General features: G+C 43.3%; 1 protein-coding gene across 2 annotated transcripts in view; it reads right to left on the bottom strand.

The window, feature by feature from the left end:
* Nucleotides 1-17,996, bottom strand: part of rspo3 (R-spondin 3) — a 34,181-nt gene extending 16,185 nt beyond the window's left edge. For both annotated transcript variants that reach the window (XM_086114498.1, XM_086114497.1), the window contains exons 1-5: nt 17,257-17,996; nt 4,866-5,060; nt 3,764-3,907; nt 3,291-3,443; nt 1,329-1,514 (exon numbers count right to left, since the gene is read on the bottom strand). In XM_086114498.1, coding sequence (XP_085970624.1) covers nt 1,329-1,514; nt 3,291-3,443; nt 3,764-3,907; nt 4,866-5,060; nt 17,257-17,356 — 778 coding nt within the window. In that variant the 5' untranslated portion in view covers nt 17,357-17,996. The remainder of the gene's footprint in view (nt 1-1,328; nt 1,515-3,290; nt 3,444-3,763; nt 3,908-4,865; nt 5,061-17,256) is intronic.
* Nucleotides 17,997-25,344: the final 7,348 nt, after the last annotated feature.

The raw sequence follows: 25,344 nt of genomic DNA on the forward strand, positions 1-25,344 counted from the left end.
AACCGATGCCTTACCAACCGAGCTATTATGTGGGACAGGAGAAGTAAACTAATCTCTTTTCGTCAATGGACGCTACAGCTTCGTGTTTGCTTTCAAAACTTAGGTTGTCGCAGACGTGTGCACATTTTCATCATGACGTCTCTGAATCACTGGTGAAAGGACACTTTGATCCTCTCTTCTTTCATCTATAACTGCTTCAGACAACAAAGTGTATGCAGAAAATTGGTGAAGATTGCACGACTGTCTGTGTCCTGTGTTGTGTTGTGTTATATTTGTTATTTTGACTTCAAAATGGCACCGTGAGAGTGGCTGCCTTTCCAGCAGCTCCTATATTTTGTTGTTCTACTTCTTCCTTTCATAACTTTGCTGCTGTGAATTGGGAATTTCTCCATTGCGAGACTAACAAAGGTTTTCTTATCTTATCTTATCTTATCTTATATATGGTTGTGGGGCACTAACTCCATAGAATGGGTTTAAATATCGGACTCTTTGTTAACGGTACATTCTTTAAAGTTATATGCATTTTATCAAGCTGTATAAATCAAGTCTCACAAGAAAGTAAATTAGTCCTGCACCTAGAGAGAAAACAAAGCCGAGGGATATACAGTATATATATATATATATATATATATATATATATATATATATATATATAGAGAGAGAGAGAGAGAGAGAGAGAAAACAAAGCTGAGGGGGATCTCTCTCTCTCTCTCTCTCTCTATATATATATATCTGTATATATATATATATATATATATATATATATATATATATATAATGGCATACGTAAATTTGATATGTATATATATATATATAAAATGGCATACGTAAATTGTGTACTGAGAGAGAGAGAGAGAGTCTGTCTGAGGGCAGTGTTCACTCCATTCTATGGAAATGATCATGTTTACTCAGTTGGTAGTTTGCAGTCCTACTGTTTTCAAATCCAAGCGATCTCATGGGAATCGCACAATATCCCCATTGCGACATCATTCTCTCCCCCCCCCTCCAGCCCCCACTATCTCCAACCCAAACTGTCCTCGCTCTAACCACAAAGACAATCCTCTGAGTAAACAGTCATAGTCCTAAGCGGAAGGAGGACTAGCTGCAATTGTAAAAGCAGAGAGGTCTGGACTTCACAATCATGTCCACACGTCACAGTAACAGCTAAATGAGCGACAGGTTAAGATAAAGAATTGTACTGGGTCAATTTTGTTTTGGGGATATTAATACAGTACTGCTGTATATCGAGGTCTAGTAGCCTAACTGGACAATCTTGCTATTCCAGGGTAATCTTCACTTGTTCTCGTCTATGTCACTGTTCCACTGACCTGGACATGTTCTCCTGATGACCACACAGTCTTTGATCTCAGAGATCTCAGGACAAGGTCCGCCGAAAGGCGATGGGTACTGCAGGACCTGCCGTGTGCGGGTCTCCTGCCCCCGTTTGAAGCCACAGGTTGTCCCTGAGCGAGAGCAGGGAGTCCACTCACTCCACTCAGCCACTTGGCAGTGCACTGAAGGGAAAATGAAAATGAAGATGAGGGTTTGTGACACAGGCATGTTTGTTGTGTTTAGGATGTGTTCAAGTACTGCCACTGTTGGTGGTTTGTGTGAAGATGTAGATCAGCATCGCATTTGTTTGAACCATTTTCTCAGTCAGATTTTATACAGGGCGGCCCGGTAGTCGAGTGGTGAGTGCATCAACCTCACAGTGCAGAGGTACGGGGTTCGATTCCAGCTCCGGCCTTCCTGTGTGGAGTTTGCATGTTCTCCCTGTACCAGCGTGGGTCTTTTGCGGGTTCTCCGGTTTCCTCCCACATTCCAAAAACATGCATGGCAGGTTAATGGAACACACTAAATTGTCCCTAGGTGAGAGTGTCAGCACAAATGGTTGTTTGTCTATGTGTGCCCTGTGATTGGCTGGCAACCAGTTCAGGTTGTCCCCCTCCTACTGCCTGAAGACAGCTGGAATAGGCTCCTTGTGAGGTTAAAGCGGTTCAGAAAATGGATGGTAATTGTTTAATTGCCTGGGCCACCTTAGTTGGGGGCAGTCAGTTTTCAACTCCAAAAATGTACTGTAGTATATGAGGGTTTTCAATATATATAAATAGTACTATAAAGCAGGGGTCCCCAACCGCCAGTCCGCGGACCGGTACCGATCCGCAGGGCATTTGGTACCAGGCCGCAGAGAAAGAACTTGCCTTATTTCCGTTTTTTTTATTTCGGAATACGAAAGATGTTTTATTTTGAAAAATTACCGGATTCTCCGTTACATCCGTCTGTGTCACGCTTGACTCACGTCAAGCCACGCTTCTCGGTCACGTGACCGATGACGCTCAAAAACAAAACGCTGAAGCCCGCAAAATGAGTAAAAAAGCTGCTTGGAGATCGCAAATGACGGCGGCCTTAAAAGTACGTTCGAGACAACTGGATTCAAGTTATGGCTTAATACTGTGAGATTGCCACAATAGCACTTTTGCTATTTCCGACATCCTACCTGTGTGAAGTGGGGAGTTTCTGCAGCAACGGCGACTAAAACAAAATTACGAAGTAGACTGGACATAAACCACACACTTGAGGTGTCATTGTCTCCTATTACCCCGAGATGGGACTGTCTGATTGCAGAAAATCAAGCTCCGGGCTGTGGTGAGTCATCATTTTCATGCACTTTGAATTTGCATTGTATCGTATTTTGAAGGCATTAAACATTACCATAGAGATAAGAGTTTTGCGACCAGATTAGACGCTCCTTGTGTTTATTATTATATTTCGAAAACACCACAGTTTTCATGCAGCTCATACCATATTATTTTGTTGTATTAATCCGCCACACCTTAAATGCCAGTCCCTGAAAATATTGTCTGACTTAAACTGGTCCGTGGGGCAAAAAAGGTTGGGGACCGCTGCTATAAAGTATTAGCTTTTGCAAATAAAAAGTTAATAGAGATTGTAGCCGTTGTAAGTTTGAGAAAGTACTGTATTGTGGAAAAGGAACAAAAAGGCATGTACACAGTTTAGGCCAGCTGATCATGCTGCATGTACCAGACGCACACCAAGTTATGTGCCCAGCTTGGATGTCATGCGCCTCTTGGCCAGACTCAGCTGGGAGGGGCCTCACAGGCTCAGCCGAGACCTTCAACAGGACAAGCATCCCAAAAGAAATCAATATAGTGTTTTCTGACAAACTCCTGTGCCGTGTTTTCTGTCCTACCATGTGTGTCCAGCAAGTTGCGGAAGAGATTTGTTTTCTTATTAAATCCTTACGAGATCAAATAGTATACACGACTAACCTTGTGGTACACACTCCATGAGTTTGTCATTGGGTTCATAATCGTCTGGACAGACGCGGTGGCATCTTCCATTGAGCTGGTACAGGCCCGGCTGGCACCTTGTACATGTCTCGCTGTTCACACATAACTCACACTCTGCAGGACACTCTGCAACTATACAAATACAAATCAGAATCAGAATCAGAATCAGAATCATTATTGGCCAAGTATGTAGAACACACAAGGAATTTGTCTCCAGTATAACACGCTGCATTAGTATCATCGTAAACAACAAAATCATTGAACCATTTTAGAGTGACCAGTAGCAGTATTTGTAGTACAAGAAGATTGTATGTACACATCACCCACAGTTTTTATGAATCATCTGCACATCATTCCCAACCTTAATATAATGCACTTTGGTCATCCAACGCCACTGATGAAATGCTCAATTTCTCACAGGTATCTTGACCATTATGAAGCTAAATACTCACTGCGAACACACTCCCTCTGTATATCGCTGCGGACCATGTCCTCGGGGCAGTTATTCCGGCAATCGCCGCGGTGAAGGTAGAAACCTATCCGACAGCGCATGCAGAATTTCTTGTTGAAGCAGGAGTCGCACTCAGGACTGCACTCTTGACAGAGAAACACAGACCCACCACCAGTCTTTATTTAAATGGTACAAACCATTTCATGTTTCCGCTTTGTTAAATATACAGGGTGTCACTGTGCACGTGTGAATGTGTGTGTGTGTGTGTGTGTATACATGTTCTTCTGTCAGGAGAAAACTGTATTGTACTGAAGACAGATTGTACCTTACCGTTAATACATTCTTTTAATTACATTTTTCTAGAAAGAAATGTGACATTTAGCAAATCAGATACTTATAGAGCAGAGGTAGGGAGCTCTGATTACTCGAGAACCATATCCTGTCTGTTTTCGATCTCTCCCTACTCCAATCACCTGATTCAATTGTTCATGATCATTTTCGGCCTCTACAGCGCTTGCCGATGAGCTGATCATTTGAATCAGGTGTGTTGAGCTCCAGAGAGATCTAAAACAGGCAGGATATGGCTCTCGAGGAACCGGAGTTCCCTACCCCTGTTATAGAGGGTCGCTGATGGTGTAGTGGTCCACTCTCCTGACTTGTGTGCCGGCAGTGTGGGATCAATTCCCTCTTAGTGACGGTGTGATTGTGGGTATGGGTGGTTGTCCGTCTCTGTATGTGCCCTGAGACTGACTGGCGACCAGTTCAGGGGGTAGCTCGCCTTCCGCCCGAAGTCAGCTGACATAGGCAACTCCCCGTGACCTTGTTCAGGAGAAGTGGTGTCGAAAATGGATGAATGGATGGATGCTTACAGATAATCATATGCCACATGCTGCATGGGAAAATATATTTCGGGGTCGGTTCATGCACAAACCGTACGAGCATTAGCAGTGAAGAAAAGGTAGGAAGGGATACTTTGTATTGCTGGATGTGAGAGATGATGTTGCGATTTCCCATTACATCCATCCATTCACACACAAGTCTGGCCACTCGTACCATATTGTTATCTTTGTGTTCATTTGCACGGGAAACGCCCATTTGCTTACTTGTGCACGTATTTCTTTCTCGTGAGCGGGTGCCGTAAAAGCCTGAAGGACAGGAAGTCATGCACACCCCAATCTGCTTCATCCCACTCCTCTCCAAATGCATAAAGAAGCGTGGCTTGCAGGAAAGGCAGCCATTGTAGTCAGAGCAGGTTAGACAGCCACCCTGCTGGCACCCTGAACTCACACCAGAGATTTCTGTTGAGAAAATACAGGGGCACAATTATGTATTACTCCCACATCTTGGTAGAAAAGACAAAAAGGCCAATTTTCTTGTGATATCAGCCTCATTTCGTGTGAGTAGTGCAAGTGCAGCAACTGCTGCTTACCCACCACCCCCATGATTTGTCACCTTTTCTTGATGAAGGATGAAGTGCACCTTTTCTAATGCATGTCAGTGAGAATTTTCTCCCTGGTGGGGATTACTCAGAAATTATCATTGTCAATTTTACAATGTGATTTTTTTTCCCATTATGCGAATGTTTTCTTTTTAATTGTAATTTTGAATTCTGATTAGTTGAAAGATAAGAGTTCTAAAAAGTACCTCGCAGAGATAATTAGAATAATTTGGGATGAAAAAAACTCAGAACTCTCCGTATTTGTTTGTGTGACCGCACAGCTGCAGTCAGCAGTGTGCACTTGGAGACAAAGCTGTCGATGATCATGACTGGTCCTCATTTCAGAAACTGGTTACCGATTTGGCAGATGGGTCTCCGTCAAGCTGGGGTGGCTGGCACACCAGAAGGAAAGTCATGGAGATGCGCCTGGCGCAAAGACAATTCAGTGGCAGAAAGTTGATTTAAACGTTATGCCTGCTCAGACCATGTCTAACACTGGCACAGGGTCTCAGAGCTGGTCTGAAGTGGTGTATTTCATTAAAAAATCTGGGAACAGCACACATTAAACTCGCTGAATCATTGTACCGTATTATCTGGATTATAAATCACAGTTTTTGGTCTTGGTTTGGCCAACGGTGTGATTTATACCCTGGAGCGACTTATGTGTGAAATGATTAACACATGATATCATTTCACATGTTATTTTCACATTAAATCGCAAGAGGGGGCTCTCGGCCTGTGTTGATACTTGACAAATTGGCGATAACTGACAAAACAACTGACGATGATTCTGATGTAAGCGACGTAGGAGAGGAAGTGCCACATCTTCTACCACCAGAGTTCGCGGGGTTCTTTAAAAGTGACACAGAGGATGAAGATTTCATTTGATTTCGTGATTTGGAGTGGCACTGATGCTTTGGGAAACTTGTTTGCGCATTCTTTGTGCCATTGTTGTCTGAATAACTCTTAATATGTCATGTGAACACAACAGGCACATTCTCAGTTCGTTGTTTATCCGTCATGTAACATTAGCTTATCGTACACTTATTCAGCCTGTTGTTCTCTATTTTCATTTTTATTTGCCTTTCAATATGACATGTCTGTTCTTGGTGATGGATTTTATCAAACAAATTTCCCCCCAAAATGCGATTTATACTCCAGTGCGACTTATATATGATTTTTTTCCTTCTTTATTATGCATTTTATGGCTGGTGCGACCTACACTCAGGAGCGATTTATAATCCGGAAAATGCGGAATTATATGTTTGAAATCATCCCGCTTTGACGGCACTACTACTTGATCGGCCATGAGTGAAGTCAGCTGTGGCCACTTTCACAGGGGCACCGCCTTCCCGCTCGCAGATCTGCTGCCCCGTGCTCATCTTTGAAATTATCGACATTGGGTCTAACATGCCTCCGTACTGTGTTACACCACACGCGGTGCAGGATTTAGAGAGCCCGGTATCTTGACAGACTTCTTTTGTAAAAATATCTGAATTTTCAGTGAATAATGCCTTTAAGTATGGCTGCCCAACAGCTGTGCGTTTAGCTGCATGTTTGGTCATTGTTTACTTCTTACTATCACTTTCTGTTTACTTTGCCTTGCAAACGAAGGTAGAGCAGGAAAATGTTGACTCTAATTGGCTTCTCAAACCTATTTCTGCTGCGTCTGATCAAGTAAATATGCTCACATCTTATCATCCTAATATCATGATTTTTGAGCCGAAGTAGGCACATCCAGGAGGTCGTTTGCTGGGTGATTGGCATTTAGTGGACATGCTCCACAAAGAAAAATAAATTAAAAACATATATTTGGTCTGTCTCTCCGTGTGGACCGGTGGATCGGTGATTGGGATCCACTGGCCTATGTCATATGAAAGCGTGGGCTCTGTTGTAATGCAGAATTCCTGCTTCGGGGACGACAGAAGCTACACTTTGCAGTTTTAAGGTTGCCCTATTTAGCAGACACAATAAGGGGCAAATTTTAATTAATAGTGGTGGAGCTCCATAGTGTTGTTGTGAGTTGGTCAGAATCATAATCAGAATCATCTTTATTGGCCAAGTATGTAAAACACACAAAGACTTTGTCTCCGGTATAACACGCTGCATTAGTATCATCATAAACAAGGACATGACAAATAGGTATGGAAGGACATTTCGTAATGTAAGTGAACCGGAGTGAACCAAGCAGAGCTAAAGTGATCAGAGGTAGAATACAATACTATGACAGTTGTACAGTTGGTGCAGAAAATAATTGAACCATTTTAGAGTGACCAGTAGCAGTATTTGTTGTACAAGAAGAGTGACTGTGTTAGTGACTGTTTAGGGAGTTAATGGCTAGAGGGAAGAAGCTGTTTAAGTGTCTGCTGGATTTGGTGCGCATGGATCTGTAGCGCCTGCCTGAGGGGAGTAGCTGGAAAAGGTGGTGGGCACGGTGCGGGGGATCCAGGAGGATTTTCCGTGCCCTTGTTTTGATTCTTGCAGTGTGCAAGTCTTCAAGAGTGGGTAGGGCGGTGCCAATGATTTTTTCCGCCGTTCTAACTGTCCGTTGAAGTCGGATTTTGTCCTTTTTTGTGGCCGCCCAAACCGTGATGGAAGAACACAGGATTGATTCGATGACTGCCGTGTAGAACTGTCGTAGCACCTCCTATGGCAGGCCATGCTTCCTCAGCAGCCTCAGGAAGTACATCCTGTGCTGGGCCCTTTTCAGGATGGAGGTGGTGTTGACTTCCCACTTCATGTCCTGGGAGACTGTGATTCCCAGGAACTTGAAGGTCTTGACGGTTGACACAGGGCAGTTGGGTAGTGTGAGGGGCAACTGTGGTGAAGGATGTTTTCTGAAGTCCACGATCATCTCTACAGTCTTGAGCGTGTTCAGCCCGAGGTGGTGTCGGTTGCACCAGAGCTCCAGCTGCTCCACTTGTTGTCGGTATGCAAACTCGTCGCCGTCTTTGATGAGACCGATGACCATGGTGTCGTCTGCGAACTTTATGAGTTTGACAGCTGGACTTGTTGAGGTGCAATCGTTTGTGTAGAGGGAGAAGAGCAGTGGAGAGAGGACACATCCCTGTGGGGCTCCAGTGCTAGTGGTGCGTGGTGATGATGTTGTTCTTCCCAGTCTCACCTGTTGTGTCCGTCCCGTCAGGAAGCTGAGGATTCACTGACAGATCGTAGGGGACACACCGAGCTGGAGAAGTTTGGGGGTGAGGAGTTCCGGGATGATGATGTTGAACGCAGAGCTGAAATCCACAAACAGGATCCTTGCGTAGGTCCCTGTGCTGTCGAGGTGCTCGAGGATGTAGTGCAGGCCTATGTTGACTGCGTCCTCCACAGACTTGTTTGCCCGGTAGGCAAACTGAAGAGGGTCCAGCAGGGGTCCGGTGACGTTCTTTAGGTGGTTCAGCACAAGGCGTTCGAAGGACTTCATGACCACAGACGTCAGAGCGACAGGCCTATAGTCGTTCAGTTCCAATATTGCCGGTTTCTTAAGAACTGGGATGATGGTAGACTGTTTGAAGCAGGATGGGACCTCACACAGCTCCAGGGATCTGTTGAAGATTTGTGTGAAGACCGGAGCGAGCTGGTCAGCGCAGACTTTCAGGCAGGAGGGGGACACTTTGTCGGGCCCCGCAGCTTTCTTGATCTTCTGCTGCTTGAAGAGCCGTCTCACATCCTGTTCGTGGATCTGTAGGGGAGAAAAAGAGGGTGGGGGGGGGTAGATAGAATACTTTCTGGTAGAGGTGTGTGTGTGTGGGAAATGGGGGTGTCCTTTTCAAATCGGCAGAAAAACATGTTTAGTTCATCAGCAAGCCCCTTCTTGTTCACTGTTTGGGGGGATGGCATTCGATAGTTTGTGATTGCTTTCAGGCCATTCCACACAGATGCAGAGTCGTTCGCAGAGAACTGTTTTTTCAGCCTCTCGGCATAGCTTCTGTTAGCGATGTTAATTTCCTTTGTCAATTGGTTTCGGGCGTGTTTGTACAGTGCCCGATCTCCACTTCTAAATGCGGCCTCTTTCTCTTTCCTGAGTTGCCTGAGTTTGGGAGTGAACCATGGCTTGTTATTGTTGAAGGAGCGGAAGGACTTCGTTGGTACACACATGTCCTCACAGAAACTGATGTATGATGTTACAGTGTCTGTGTATTCATCCAGTGTGCCCGTTGAAGTTTCAAAGACGCCCCAATCAGTGCAGTCTAAGCATTCTTGGAGAGCTAGCTTTGCTTCATCCGTCCATTTTTTCAGTCTTAACAACCGGTTTAACACATTTGAGTTTCTGTCTGTTTGTAGGTATTGAGTGTATTAAATGGTGGTCAGAAAGACCCAATGCTGCACGGGCGATTGATCAGTATGAATTTTTGATTGTTGTAGAGCAGTGGTCTAGAATGTTGCCTTCTCTGGTGAAACAGTCGATGTGCTGCTTATATCTGGGAAGTTCACGGTTAAGATGTGCTCTATTAAAATCACCCAAAATGATCAGGGGTGACTCTGGGTATTTTAGTTCGAGTTTGTTTACTTGTTCAGCTAGCGTTTGTATCGCCATGTTAGCGTTAGCTTGTGGCGCAATGTAAACACCGACTAGTAAAAAGGAGGTGAACTCACGTGGCGAGTAGAATGGCTTGCAGTTTAAAGACAGCGACTCCAGGTCCGGGCTGCAGTGTGCGTCGAGCTTCGTGACATCAGTGCACCATTCTTCGTTGATATAGAAGCAAATCCCACCACCTTTCGATTTCCCTGAGAGCTCCGTGTCGCGGTCGGCTCGAAGAAGGCGGAAGCCAGGTAGATGTAGCGCGGAATCCGGGTGGCGGTCACTGAGCCAGGTTTCAGTGAAGCAGAGCGCAGCAGAACGTGCAAAGGTTTTGTTGGTCTTTGTGAGGAGAAGAAGTTCATCCATCTTGTTTGGCAGAGATCGTAGATTAGCAAGATGGATCAATGGGAGTGGTGTTCGAAATCCACGCTGCCAGAGCTTGACTACCACACCGGCTCTCTTGCCCCTCCTCCGGCGGCGTTTCCATGCTCCGTACAGCGCAGCCGCTCCGCTCGCGATTAGCTCAGAAAATCCTTGTGGATTTTCGTGTGCTGGTGAAAAAAGTCAGAGCGTAGACTCCCCAATGCTAAGTAACTTTTCCCTCGTGTCGCCAAAAACTAACAAAAATGACAAAAACAGGGATAATCCTAGGGAGCGTGTAACGAGGCTGCCATACCTGTTGACGCCTGATGACGTAAGTGTGTTTAGTTTAGATTTTTTATTATTGAAAAAAATCTTTATTTTTATTTGTATTATATTTTCCTGTGTGATTTACTATATTTTATATTTAAACCTTTTTTTTATAGTTCACTTAAACTGTTTACCGAATTACTGTCTATGAAACCTCCAATTTGGTTATACTGTCACAAATCTTACAAACATACACAGAAAGAACACAGTGATGCTGTATGTATGGTCCTATTTGTGTACACTTACAATCACTGAGTGTGAGCCAATAACAATCGATGATTCCATGTGTGCCATATCCATAATACAAGTAAAGTTAAGCATTAAAATACTTCATCCACTATCGTAAATTGTATCCTTTTTTAAAGACTTACAAACTTACATTAGTTTCCAATTAACTAACAAGGCACCATTTTTAAAAAAAAATTTATCCTGGACTTAAATTTTCCTCAGAAGAGGATAGTTCGAGCGTGGTTTTTTTCCCCTCTCCCTACCTTGTGGCTTCCTTTCTGAACTCTGACTGTAAATTTCCCCATTGCGGGACAAATAAGGGATATCTTAAATTGAAATGGCTCACCACATATATGTATATACAAGCAGCAATTACTGTACATGTGGGGAATTGTACTCCACCCAGCAAATAAATGTAATTTACAATCGGGCATGGATGACTTACAAGTTGTCGTTTTTGATTATGCAATTGATGTATTCGTATCATGTGGACACAGGCAAGCTGTTGTAGATGTTACTACAAACAGTAAGGATGCAATGAGAATCCAAGAGCAAGATTGTTAACACAAAAGTGAACAGATAATTCAGAAAACAAACACGACCCGTAGTTAAATGTTAAAAACAATTTCGACTCAGCCTGGAATGTCTCCTTATGAACTCATGTCCGTTACATCCTGTCCTTGCCAACACATAACATTCGGTTATTTTGTAATATTTTAGTTCTGCTTCAAAAACCTTCGATCCTCTTTTCCGAAATCATTCACCCTTGAACTCAACTGTTCCCACTCAAAATCTTAGAAGGCTAAGTGTCGCTGTACACTGTGACTTTGCAAACTATTTCAGAAATAAAATCGATGACACAAGTCTTGTCTTGTCTTTGAGCTCTTCAAAATGTACGTTTTAATAAATCTGCAGAGTCATTTTGACCGGAGGAAACGCGCTGGTTGACACAAGGACACTTGGTTGAGTTTTCTCCCAGGTAAATCCAACACCCAGGAGGCATCCTAATCAGTTGTCTGATTAGGAAGCCTCCTGGGCGCCTCCCTGGTGAGGTGTTCCGGGCATGTCCCACTGGCAGGAGAACCCGGGGACGACCCAGGACACGCTGGAGAGACTATGTCACCCAGCTGGCCTGGGAACACCTCGGGATCCGCCGAGAAGAGCTGGAAGAAGTGGCTGGGGAGAGAAAAGTCTGGGTTTCCCTACTAAAGCTGCTGCCCCCGCGACCTGACCCCGGATAAGCGGCGGAAAATGGATGGATGGATGGATGGGTATTTTCAACATCCTGCATTTTAGATCCAATTCCCCCATCACTTATAAATACTTTTTATGGATTCTTTGAGAAACAAATTTGGCATATAGTCAATTTCTCTCTTCAGATGGGTGTATTCCCCGCCGACTTTAAAATGGTGGGGCTGAAGCCCCTTCTGAAATAGAGCAGTTTGGACCCCAGCGTTTTTAATCATTACAGACTTACTATCCAATTTATTGTTTTAAAGTAAAATTTTAGAGAAATATTTTTTTCTCTAATAAAATCATTTTTAAAAATATAAAGAATCCATCCATCCATTCATCCATCATCTACCCCGGGTCGCGGGGGCAACAGCTTTAGCAGGGAAGCCCAGACTTCTCTCTCCCTAGCTACTTCTTCTTCCTCGGGGTCTCCTCCCGGTGGGACATGCCCGGAACACCTCACCAGGGAGGCGCTTAGGAGGCATCCGAATCAGATGCCCAAGCCACCTCATCTGGCTCCTCTCGATGTGGAGGAGAAGCGGCTCGACTCTGAGCCCCTCCCGGATGACCGAGCTTCTCACCTTATCTCTAAGGGAGAGCCCGGACACCCTGCGGAGAAAACTCATTTCGGCCGCTTGTAACCGGGATCTCGTTCTTTCGGTCACGACCCATAGCTCGTGACCATAGATGAGGGTTGAAACGTAGATCGACCGGTAAATTGAGAGCTTCGCCCTTTGGCTCAGCTCCTTCTTCACCACGACAGACCGATACAACGTCCGCATCACAGCAGACGCTGCACCGATCCGCCTGTCGATCTCTCGCTCCCAATATAAAGAATCTTTGAGAGAAATATGAATCTGGTTTTAGGATGAACCATAGTACAGAGACAGCTTTTTAAAGGATTTTAAATGATACCAGGTGCTATGCAGACGTGATAAAAACTCACAGTTTTGGCGCTACTGGATCGAAGCGCTGCTTTTGATACAGTAGATCACCACATTTTATTAAACGGACTTAAAAACCCGGTGGGCATCTTTGATACTAGTTTGAACTTGTTTTATTCCTGTGTCACAGCCACATGTTTCTTTGTAAGTATGGATACTTACTCCTCCAGAGTCCATGAAATTAAATGTGGGGTTCCCCGAGGTTCTATTTCAGGCCCAATACTTTTTAATCTTTACATGCTTCCCCATGGGGGCGTCATCAGGAGACACGGCATCAGCTTTCACAGCTAAGCTGATGACATACAGCTTGGTATTGCCCTGTCTCCTGACAACACGGGGCCTATTGATACCCTTTTAAATTGTATTTTGGATGTTAAGTCATGGATGGCAGGGAATTTCAATTAGGACAAAACTGAGGTTTTAGTTAATGGCCCTGAAGATCAGAGAGAGAAACTTTTACCCAAACTACAGTATCTTAAACCCTCACAATGTGTGAAGAACCTGGGCGTAATTTTTGACTCTGAGCTTAGTTTGATTCCTCATGTCAAAAATGTAACTCAGAGTGTTTGTTATATCTCAAGAATATTGTCATGGTTGATCTGTTTGGGACCAACAGGTGGCTCTGTAGTGCTCCTCCTACAGCGGCACACCTGTTGGTCATCATGTCATTAGCAGGTTTTCTGTTAAAAGGACTCCCGGCCCGACCGCTCAGTGTCGGGTCATTGTTGCTGTCACAGCTTCTGTTGGTTCATGTTTGTGCCTTGCTGCCATGGATTTTTGTTTGCTTTCACCTCGTTTTTATGTCTGCCATGGGTTTTTTGTTTTTGGAGTCTTGTTGTTTTCAGGACTTTTTTTTGTTCTGGATTTATTTTTCTCAATGTTTTGTTCAAACAGTTTGTCAAGTTCATCCTGCTCGTCCCTCCCTCCTGCCTGCTTTTTGGGGTCCTCCACCACGTTGGTGACAAATATAGCCAGAGTCCCCTCCCGACCCTCCATTCTCTTTCAAGTTTACACATCCTGTCACTGAGATGATTGTAATGCTCTGGTCTTCCTAAAAAGACTGTACTTGAGAACTCAGCCGCAGGAGTCCTGACAAGGACCAGAGGGTGGGAACACATTACACCAGTTTTAAAATTGCTGCATTGGCTCCGTGTGCGTTTCAGGATTAATTTTAAGATGCTTTCATTAATTTTTAAATGTCTTGTCAGCGTGGATGAGCTCCCCTTGGGTGCTCTTTTCCTCAAGATTTCTCTGTGCCTTGCTATGTCTTTTTAATACAGTTTATCAGGGTGTGTGTGTGTGTGTGTGTGTGTGTGTGTGAGAACACAGTCATGCTTATGGACATATCTATCTGTATATGTTCAGAAGAGGGGGACGGTCATCTTATGTTGTATTTTGGATGTGTTAATTGCACAGTACTTTGAGTTGCAATTTTGTGTATGGAACGTGCAACAAAGTTTGATTGGCTGAAGAATAAATTGAAGACCAAACATGTGAATCTTTTGAAAGGTGGAGCTCACTCCCATTCACTTGAATGTAATGGCACGGTATGTATGGTGTTCATGTACATTTTTGCTACAAGCTTTATTTCAACCACAGAAGTACATATAGAATGAATGTCATAAAACACAATATATGTGTACTGCAGATCATGTATTGCTATCGCTTGGCACCACGAGACTGGTGGCTCAGTCCCCCTCGCGCAAAACCCAGAAATGGATTTTTCACCTGTGTTAAAACTGCTGTGAATTTTCATTGATTATAATTTGCGACGTTGTGACATTGTGCAAGCGCGATGAAACTTTTGCATCACCACACAATCAGTGGCCGAGACTCGGCCACATGTGAAATCTTGTGGCAGAACCCCGCACACTGGGTGAGTGTTCAAGGAGTTGCGCCGCATCACTCAGTGTGCGGTGACCCTTAAAATGGAGGGATTTGTTTTTGTGCTCACCTCACACTGACAAACTCATATGGACAGTAATATTATGTACAACATATTAAGATGTTCACACACTTATAAAACAGCTCACAAGAACACAGGTGAACAAAAAGATACCGTTGGTGTGTTAGTTGATATAAAGATGACATTTATTCAAATTGTGTTCTTTACATATTAATAATTAATCAAGTTTAAATCAAGAGGAAAATCTTGTGGAGTCTGTGAAATTTTCAGCACCAACCTCCCTTTCCCTTAGAATACACTGAAAGAAAGCCTTGGCCATGCGGTCTGTGATACTGCATGGTAACTTTGGACAGTTGACTTGTAGTCTCTCTCAAGCTGTCTTTCTCTCTGACATTGGTATTCATTCACCACCAAATTCCCCAAATGATCCCCCTGCTCACAGTAAACAATATCGACTTTAGAAGTGTTATGTGTAAAGACCCTCTGATAATCCCACATGCAATGGACTATCCTTTGTATAATGTATAATGCAACAAAGACAAGTACAGAAGTTTAACAACAAGCAAAGTCAATTGATGTATATGGATTAGAACATTTATTGCCCTTCATCACTCATCCTTGGGGCAACTGAAAGGCAATATATAAAGTCATCTCAGAAATTGAGACGACCGGTAATTGTCTGAAGAAAGTTTCTTGCATGCTGTTTTTTTTCCCCTGTATCCACTATTACTGCTGAAACAAGGCACATTTCCAATTTGTGGGACTAATAAAGATTATCTTAAATTAGCTTCAAATTTGTGATTGTATTCCAGTTGCCCACCCCACAGTAGAAGTATTATTTAGATTGTGTTCCAATTGTGTGTACTATTAGGAATACTTGATAACTCAACTATGGTCAAAGTGGTGTCTATCGCAAATTTTCATAATACTGTATTGTGAATTAAGTATACTTATGGAGTTTCATTGTCATTTATTATTTAATTAGTAACGTCTTCATTATTATCAGCGTGTTTTTTTTGTTGACTGCCTGGGAGAATTCCTTTCCAATCAGGCACGTGTCGGCAGTTCTAAAAAAGTTCACGTTATGAACTAGTCACTACAATAAAGTTTTAAAGCACAGGTACATGACAACATCTATTTAGACAAAACTCCACGAACACTAGTTGATATTTTTGAAACATTTTCTGGATATTTTTTTTCGTTTTGTTTTCCAGGGGTGATATCTGGAGTAATATCCTGGCTTCGGGTTCATACTGTTGGAAAGCCAGGCTCAGCTTCAACGATGAGTGAAGCTACCAAATGCTGAATGTAACCCCGGGACTCCCTCAAAACTCAATTTAATGCAGTGCACTGTCATCCCTGGAGGCAGTTACCTCGCAAATTTGGCGGTCGCAAAAAGTCCTCATGATGGACAAAACCGATCAGGGGTCGATCATGAGAGGTAAAGAAAACGAGACATATGTGGGTAAATGTCGATTATTTTGCTGTAGATCAGACACTTTTATATGCCACGTTGGCAGGGAATACGTGGAATATTCCAGTTATCAGCTTGTCTCGAACAGCTTTGGTCACATAACACATCTGGAGACCCTCAGCGATAAAGTGGCTGTAGGAAAAACTGAAGAAATACACTATTAATTGTTGTTTCACAGCCTGATAGTAGGGGGCTAAAGAGACGAGGCACATTGTTGGATCCCTGGGAGATGGGACATTCCATCCCATAAGAGTTATTCCCCGGCTTGAACAAAGTAAACACTGGCATTTTTTTTCATTAGGGTATTTTCTTTTAGAATACGTTCTCAGCATTCAAAGGCCAATCTACGTTGTGTTTTGATCAGGTGTTAAAAGTAACTTGTATTTTAACAAACGTGCTGCATATAAGACAACAAAATCAGCACATACTTTTCTTTATAACACCTGTCATTTCATTGAAAGTACATGTACTTGTCAGGGTTTCGCGTGATCTGGTTCATTGTAGCCACTAGGGGGCGACTGGAACCAGCTCACTCAGCACCATACACAGCACAGCGGAAAAGAGCACAGCAAACAGTTAACCACCACTGCCAATTAAGTCATCCACTAAAGACAGTCCAGTTAGACGGACACTTTTGGCCAACAGAAACAGTGGTCCCTATGCGGATTAACCTAAACGTTAAAGCGTGTTCTCACTTTGTTGCAAACGGTTGTTTTGAGTACCTACAAATGCACAATGACTGAGGTAAATTAGGGTAGCCTAAACATTGAGGGGCACAAGGGGACTGACAACTCCTGTCACAGTGTGCTGAGTGGAGCTAGACCACGAGGGTGCTGAACATGTCATATAGGCTAACTACGTTTTTAGAAACTATCAGTGATGAAACAATTCTGAATTTGTTTATATAATAATCATACTAATAATGATCATTTTTATTTGTCAATATCATTGTTATGGTTGTATCCGTTGTGTGCGGGGATTGCAATGAAACCGTAAGGCAGTATCATAAAATAAGTGTTTTCAGGTTTCTTATCACATGTTGGTGCTTGTACTCACGTTTATGTTGCCAGTGCCTGGAGGTGTTGTGCTGCTGGCATCCAGTGTAATCCATGCAGTGCAAGATGATCAAAACAAAGGAGATCAGTTTTAATTGCATAGTAGCCCAAAGATGTGACTGGTAAAAGCCAATGTCAATGTTCACCGAAAATACGAGGTGGCTCAAAGAATCCCTTTTCGATAGTGGCAGAGAGTAGATGGTGGATGACTTCTGTTTAGACAGAACGCGGCCCCCAACAATGTGGTGATATTTGGTGATGAAAGTGCACAGTGGCCCAATGATGCCTGGGCCGCTTGGACTGTAACATCCTGCACGGGAGCTTCATATGTGCAAAGAAAGCCAGAAAGACAACAAGTCAGGCATCCGAGTGTATTCTTCCCAAACAAAAAGCAAGAATATCATCTGGTCAAAATGATGGCACGATGAAAATGACTCAGAGAACGTTTAAATTATGATATCCATGGGGAAAACTCCAAGTGGCCTCCTCTCGCTCCTCTGCTGCGTCCCGGTGGAGGCGCGCCGTGCGTCCTGGTGCTGGTGGCGCGCTGATGGGCTCCCCTTCATTCAGCATCAAAAGTTACAAAATACACCCTCACAAACAAGACCAACTACTCATTAGCACACAATACTAAAGTAAATTAATAGATCAAACTCGCACGTCCCCTTAGTGGTAGACGCCTCTAAAAAGTACATCTCCGTACTTCGAGCGCTTTTTCGCCTTGCGTGCAGCAGTCATTCACTCCCCTTGTGTCGTCTCTCTCTCTCTCTCTCTCTCTCTCTCCCTCGCTCTCTCTCCCCAACTCCCCCCGCCCACGAGCTCAAAAGTTTATTTAGAGGGCAAGCCCCCGTGTCAGAAAGAGGGAGAGAGTTTGCAGCCTCTCTTGGCCTCCTGCCTCCCACCGTGCACCCTTGCCTTGCTAAAAAGTGTTGGCATCAATAGAAAGTGAAAGTTAAAAAAAATCCTCATGATTCTTTTATGAAAAAAATTATATATCCAGGTATATATATATATATTTATATACTGTATATATATATCTCAGAGGTGATTGCTCTAAGACTGCAAGGGAAGCTCAATTTCCCCAAAATGTCAAAAAGTGATCAAATATACTGTATGTGTGTAGTGTGTGTAGACATATCATTGACTAAATATGTCTTCAATGCGCTCAACTTTTGTTCCGAATCAGCTTCTTATTACTGGTTACGACGTGACTCTCTTCTAATTCCTTCCCGCAGCTTCACTGTGCTTTAAACTGTGTGGATGCTGAGCGTCTACACTCTAGAAACGAGACGAGTCATTGGATCAATGCTGGTTTTGTCCCGCCTATCGGACGCTCAGCGTCTTTGGGAGTCTATGGACAGTGGGCGTTTATCAGCTGGCCCGGACGCTCAGCTTTTCTGCATGATGATTGGATGATCTGTCTGAGGCTGAATCGCTTTTTGATTGACAGCGAAATGAGCCAATCACCACTTATGTGAAGGCATCCTTTTCAGTTTTTGAAAAGGAACGGAGAGTAGAAATCACGTATAAATAAACTGACATATTTTATGATGTAGGCCGAAATTGAGCTTCCCCTCCTTGACAGACCAGCATCCGTCACTGAGAGATCTATTGATCTATCTATCTATCTATCTATCTATCTATCTATCTATCTATCTATCTATCTATCTATCTATCTATCTATCTATCTATCTATCGATAAAAAAAAAAATCCTCGTCTCACCCCTCGGGTGGTGTCCGTCCCTCATTCAGCTCGGGTCCTCTACCAGAGGCCAGGAAGCTTGAGGGTTCTGCGCAGTATCCTTGCTGTTCCCAGCACTGCACATTTCTGGACTGAGATGTCCGATGTTGTTCCCGGGATCTGTTGCAACCACTCATCTAGTTTGGGGGTCACTGCCCCGAGTGCTCCGACCACCACAGGCACGACTGTCACCTTTACCTTCCAGGCTCTCTCCAGCTCCTCTATGAGCCCTTGGTATTTCTCGAGTTTCTCATGTTCCTTCTTTCTGATGTTTCAGGGTGCTGGATTTGGGATGGAACCCTCCATCATGGTTAGGAGCTTTCGGGTCTTAACGTCCGTGGTCTGAATCTCTTCCTTTGGCCACCTTATTATTCCTGCAGGGTATCTGATCACTGGCAGGGCATAGCTGTTTATTGCCCGGGTCTTATTCTTGCCATTGAGCTGGCTTCTTAGGACTTGCCTCACTCGCTGGAGGTATTTGGCCGTAGCCGCTTTCCTTGTTGCCAGTTCGAGGTTGCTATTGGCTTGTGGTATACCGAGGTACTTGTAGCTGTCCTCAATGTCTGCTATTGTTCCTTCAGGGAGTGAGACCCCTTCAGTGCGGACTACCTTTCCTCTCTTAGTCACCATCCGACTACATTTCTCAAGCCCGAATGACATCCTGATGTCGCTGCTGTAGATCCTGGTTGTGTGGATCAGGGAGTCTATGTCCCTTTCGCTCTAAGCATACAGCTTTAGGTCATCCATGTAGAGGAGGTGACTGATCGTAGCTCCATTTCTGAGGCGGTATCCATAGCCTGTCTTGGTGATTACTTGGCTTAGGGGGTTCAGTCCGATGCAGAACAGCAGTGGGGAGAGTGCATCACCTTGGTATATGCCACATTTGATGGACACTTAAGTAAGTGGCTTGCCATTGGCTTCAAGTGTGGTTTTCCACATCCTCATCAAGGTCGCAACGAAGGCTCTTAGGGTCCTGTTCACCTTATACAACTCGAAGCATTCAGTGATCCATGTATGTGGCATCGAGTCATAGGCTTGTATAGATTGTACATACATTGTAATCAATCCAGGCTGTGCACAGGTTGCATCTTTCCGAGCCGCCTTGATCTTAGCCGCCAACCGTCTTTTCCATGGTGGGTAACGTATCTCATGGCTTCCATGGTTGCTCTTATCGCCAAGCATCTCTAGGATCACTGATGCTGAAGCGTATATCAGCTCATTGGTTTCCGTGATCGTTACGGTAGGGATCACCCTCAGTGCTGCATTCACACTTTCCATGAGAATTTCAGGTGGTATTTCACATAGCCGTTGTAATCGGTTTCTAGGTTGCCCAGCTTTCATTCTCGCCATGATCTTAGCTCTCAGGTCAGTTGCTGCCTCGCTCAGCATTTCATTCATTGGGGCTGGCCTCCCAATCTCATCATCTGCATTCATTGGGGCTTGCCGCCCAATCTCTGATATGACCTCCTCCTCTGATCTGGCAGCCTGGGGCCCTTCTGCGTTGTACCTCATCAATCTCAAGTTGTGAGTTGGAACACTGAGCTACTAGTTGTTTCGTGGTCAACCGTGACTGTGGGTTTCGAAGTAACCATTTAGCCCACATTCTCTGCATGTAACCCCTCTGACTAGGGTTGCTTGAGTAGTAGCATTCCAACAGAGCCATGTTATCGCACCTCGCCCATCTGCGCTTTGTTCCAGTAGCCCATTTTTCATCAAGGTGCTCTGGTTCCCCAGCACCTGACGCAGACCTTGTTTGGCCGGGCGACGTCTGAGCCGGCATGTCATTTGTTTTATTGTCTCTCATCATTGTATGAGGTAGGCATTCTCGTGAAGGATCTTGCCCAAGGACCCACACTGGATGGTGTTATGTGCTCATTTTTTTGACCCAAGCGGGATTCGAACCACCGTCTCCCGTACGCCAAACCGATGCCTTACCAACTGAGCTATCCAGCCGTTGTTTTTATATATATATATATATATATATATATATATATATATATATATATATATATATATATACATATATGGTTGTGGGGCACTAACTCCATAGAATGGGTTTAAATATTGGACTCTTTGTTAACGGTACATTCTCTAAAGTGATATGCATTTTATCAAGTCAAGTCTCACAAGAAAGTAAATTAGTCCTGCACCTAAACGGATACAGTACTATGTAATATTTTGCATTTGTATTGTGTTATCATCAACATCTACATTTTGAATTCATAGATAGAACATGAGCCCAATAGACTTTTATTTATTTTACTTTGCCAATCACCAACCCATTTAAACCGGATCCATGACCCAATTTAGGTCCTGACTTTGGGAGAGATGGCCAAGACATAAGCCCCATTTTACAAATACCTGTCTAAGGGGTTTTGCCCCACAGGCCCTTGATAAAACTTGAAAAATAAATATTTTAACTAAATATTATTTGGTACTATTTAAATACAATTTCATGAAAGTAAACATACAGTAAGTCAGAAAGCACATCAGCAATCCGTTTTAACAACCTTAGAAGCGACAGTAATAACATTTCTTGAGTTAAAGGAGGGCATGGGAGGTTTTCAACAGTGTCATAACTTACAAAGCAAGAGTGACATGGAACACATTTCCTCTAGAGGGAGTCAGCTCCATGGAAGCACACAAGAGCCAGCGAGCATCACAACATTATGGACAACTTGCACTCGCACTTGACCTCCCCTTGTAGAGTTACAACTCTGTGTTATTGAAATCTAGAAGCAAGAGAAGCAAAAAAATAAAAAAAAGCAAAGCAAAAAATTTAAAATCAGCATTCTTTCCTCTTGAATAATGACAGTGCATCTATAAATATCATCAGTCATTACTGCCACCAGACCTTCAGTCAACAATCACATTTAGATATGCTTAAATGCTGAGACGTTGACATTCCTCCTTGTTTAATGAAATCTGAGCAGAGCAGTCAAAAGAGACCCTGAATCCTCATTTGTCTTTCAAGGGTGGATGTGTATACAGAAAAGTATACATGAGTCCAATACTTCTCTTCTCTGTGGCTTCTGGTTTTCCATCATCTTTGGGCCGAGGAAATCAATGCAAACACAGTGGTCTTTCTCTTTATGGCACTACTTCTATGTTTGCCCCGCTCAAAGCCAGAAACAGTACAGTCAAGCTTAGCTGAGTCTGATTCATTGTTTCAAACCCTTTCACCTCCTGTGAGCCTGCTTTCTCGAACTCCACATTTGATCCTCCATCATGGATGATGAGTGTTAGGAAATAACATACAAAACTGTGGCAAGTTTATTTTATAGTCATACTGATTTGGACATAGAACACCAGAGTTGCTCTGCTAGACTCATTTAGAAAAAGAAATTTGATCTAATATAGGGGTCGGCAACCCAAAATGTAATATAGGACAAAAAAAACAAAAAACAAATACAGGGTGTTCCAAAAGTCTTGGGCACATTTTGACATTGAATATCTCGGAAACTAATAAGGATATAAAAACGCATCTGGTAAATTCAGAAAACTTGTAATCTCAATTTTTACATGGAATGTTCAAAGATGTTCAATGTGAGCACCATTGGTCACACGACACACATCAAGCCAATAGTCAACTTCTTGCCAAATGCGTCCCAGCATTGCATTGTCAATGGTTGCGACAGCTTCTGTTGTTCATGCCTTCAGCTTAAAGCATAAGCACCCATCCGTTATTAATTTACCGTGCCATTTCACTATGGACTTCCTCTCTGGTGGCTCCTTTCCGAATTTTCTGTGAAATGCACGTTGAACAACAGTCCATGATTCAGTTTTTGCAAATTCAAGCACACAAAACACCTTTTCTGGTTGAGTGAACGTCATTAATGGGTCTGAAAAGAAATAAAAAAATCAATAGGTTTACGAAAAACCTAATGTAATTAGCTTTAAAATGGCACGACTTTTATCTTACTACCATTCATAGTTAAAGAGATATGGGGACTTCAAATGTGCCCAAGACTTTTGGAACACTCAACGCAACTCAACTCAACTGTATTTATAGAGCACTCTCAACTTTTTTAGTTTAGATTTTTATTGACTCATCTCCCCAGTTCTTGTGTGACCTTGCGCGAGCCGCCATCATTGTAGAAAAGAAAAAAAAACATTATTGCCAAAATGGCAGATAACTAGAAGGTCAAATACAAATGAAACTTTGAAGGTTGTCAAGTCAAGTCAAGTCAACTGTATTTATAGAGCACTTTCAAACAGCCATCGCTGCATACAAAGTGCTGTACATGGAGCAATTTAACATATACAGTACAATAAACAGTAAAACAAATCGGTAATAAAGACGGTAGAAAGCACCGAACAGTAAAACCAAGAACAAATCTAAGTCATGCTGAGTCGAATGCCAAAGAATACAAGTGAGTTTTGAGGAGGGTTTTGAAGATGGGCAGTGAGGAGGCTTGCCGAATGTTCAGTGGGAGGTCATTGCAGAGAGAGGGACCAGCAACATAAAAGGCTCGATCCCCTTTGAGCCTCAGTTTAGTTCTTGGTACTTCTTGTAATGTCTGGTCCGCAGACCTGAGGTGTGTAGGGGCGGATGAGCTCAGAGAGATAAGGTGGCGCGAGATTATTCAGGGATTTGAAAACAAATAAGAGGATCTTGAAAATAACTCTAAAATGTATGGGGAGCCAGTGAAGGGATGCCAGAGTAGGAGTTATGTGCTCCCTCTTACGAGTACCAGTCAAGAGGCGAGCAGCGGCATTCTGGACCAGCTGAAGGCGCTTAATGGAGGACTGGCTGACTCCAAAGTAAAGGGCATTGCAGTAATCGAGCCGGGATGTGACAAAGGCATGAATTACTGTCTCAAAGTGTTCATGAACGACTTGAGCTGCAAAAAAATAAAAGCCTTCTATAAAACGTACAATGAAGGAAACACATGCCGTATGTACTGTATGTAGGAGAATGGACTCTCTCAGAAATGTTATTTATTTTTTTGTTGTGTGTTCACAAACGCCCCCATCGAATTTATTTTGTGATTTCCTCGCTTGATTTTCTATTTTGGTGTATTATTTTCGTTTTTCTTGGTGTCATTGAAGTGATCATTAATTTCTGTTTTTCGGAGGCTGTCTTTGAACGCCTCTCGAGTCGAACGAGAGGAGAGAAGGCACGGAATCGGACGCAGACGTGTCTGTTTGTCGAGATTCTTAAACGCATAAATAAAGTGTATGTTTAAAAAAACCAACACCACAGCTCTCCTTTTTTTCGGAGCTGCAACATATGTCTATATCTGTATGAGCTATATTAGCCTACTATCAAAATGACTAAGTTTGTTACAATTACACGATGAGCCTTCATGATTAAATTGTGGGGGGGTTTTTTGTGCAGTGCGTTCTGTCGAACAGGGGTGCCCAACCTTTTTTGACTGAAGATCTACTTTTCGTTCAACCAACCTACCGCGATGGACCCGCGCATACACACCACACTTACAGACTTACCTACCATCATCGAGATCTGACAGAAACCATATTTAAAACAAAAACAATAAATTTCCCTCCCACATCTTTTTCCATTTTCAAACATTTTTTATAAAGCTCCAGGGAGCCACTAGATGGCGCGAAAGAGCGGCATGCGGTTCTGGAGCCGCGTGTTGCCGACCCCCGATCTAACACGAAGGCTTGTGTGCAAGAAGTTATATTATTCCAAGACAAAACCGACATTGCATGTTGTTGTGTTCCCATGAAATCTGCTAAAAGTTGTTAGCCCCCCCGCCCCCAAAGCTGATACACCCATCCCTCACCTCCAACCGAGTAGTCCTCTAAGTGATGTTGAGGAAGAATGTTTCTCTTTGTGTCCTGGACTTTACAAGCCTGTCCCCAGAGTGGGTGCATGTGTGTTTGAAAGTGGGTGAATTGTGTGTATGTGGCACTTGGGTGCGGAAGGTGAAAGTCATTTGGTCAGTCCATGTCCAGACCGGTGAGAGAATCAGTCGACACCTGGAAATGAAGTCGGGCAGGTGCTTAAACCCTCCTGCACAAGGGTCGATCCTCCTCTCTCGAACACCCCATTGAGTACTTGGTTCAAATTTGCTGCATTTGTAACAGTATTTGAGAGCGGGTTTTATGTTACGGTCTGTGTTTGTTTCGTTTTGAAGTAGTTGGGATTTGTCCCCTCCCAACATCCATTACACATGTCATGAAAACAACAGTTCGTAACACTGTTCAACACATTTTTAATACATACCAGTTATTAAAATCAGAGATGCAGGTAAATTCTCCCAACTTTACGGGTTTTTTTCCTCTCGCACATTAGGTTTTTTTTCAGACCAATAATAACATATTAAGTGACATTTTTAATATGTAAGAGGGTCAAATATTTGTAATATTTAAGATTTA

Source organism: Hippocampus guttulatus, chromosome 6 (assembly GCF_054856545.1).
Source record: "Hippocampus guttulatus isolate MCC_2025c chromosome 6, RoL_Hgut_1.0, whole genome shotgun sequence".
In the NCBI taxonomy this organism is placed as follows: Eukaryota; Metazoa; Chordata; class Actinopteri; order Syngnathiformes; family Syngnathidae; genus Hippocampus; species Hippocampus guttulatus.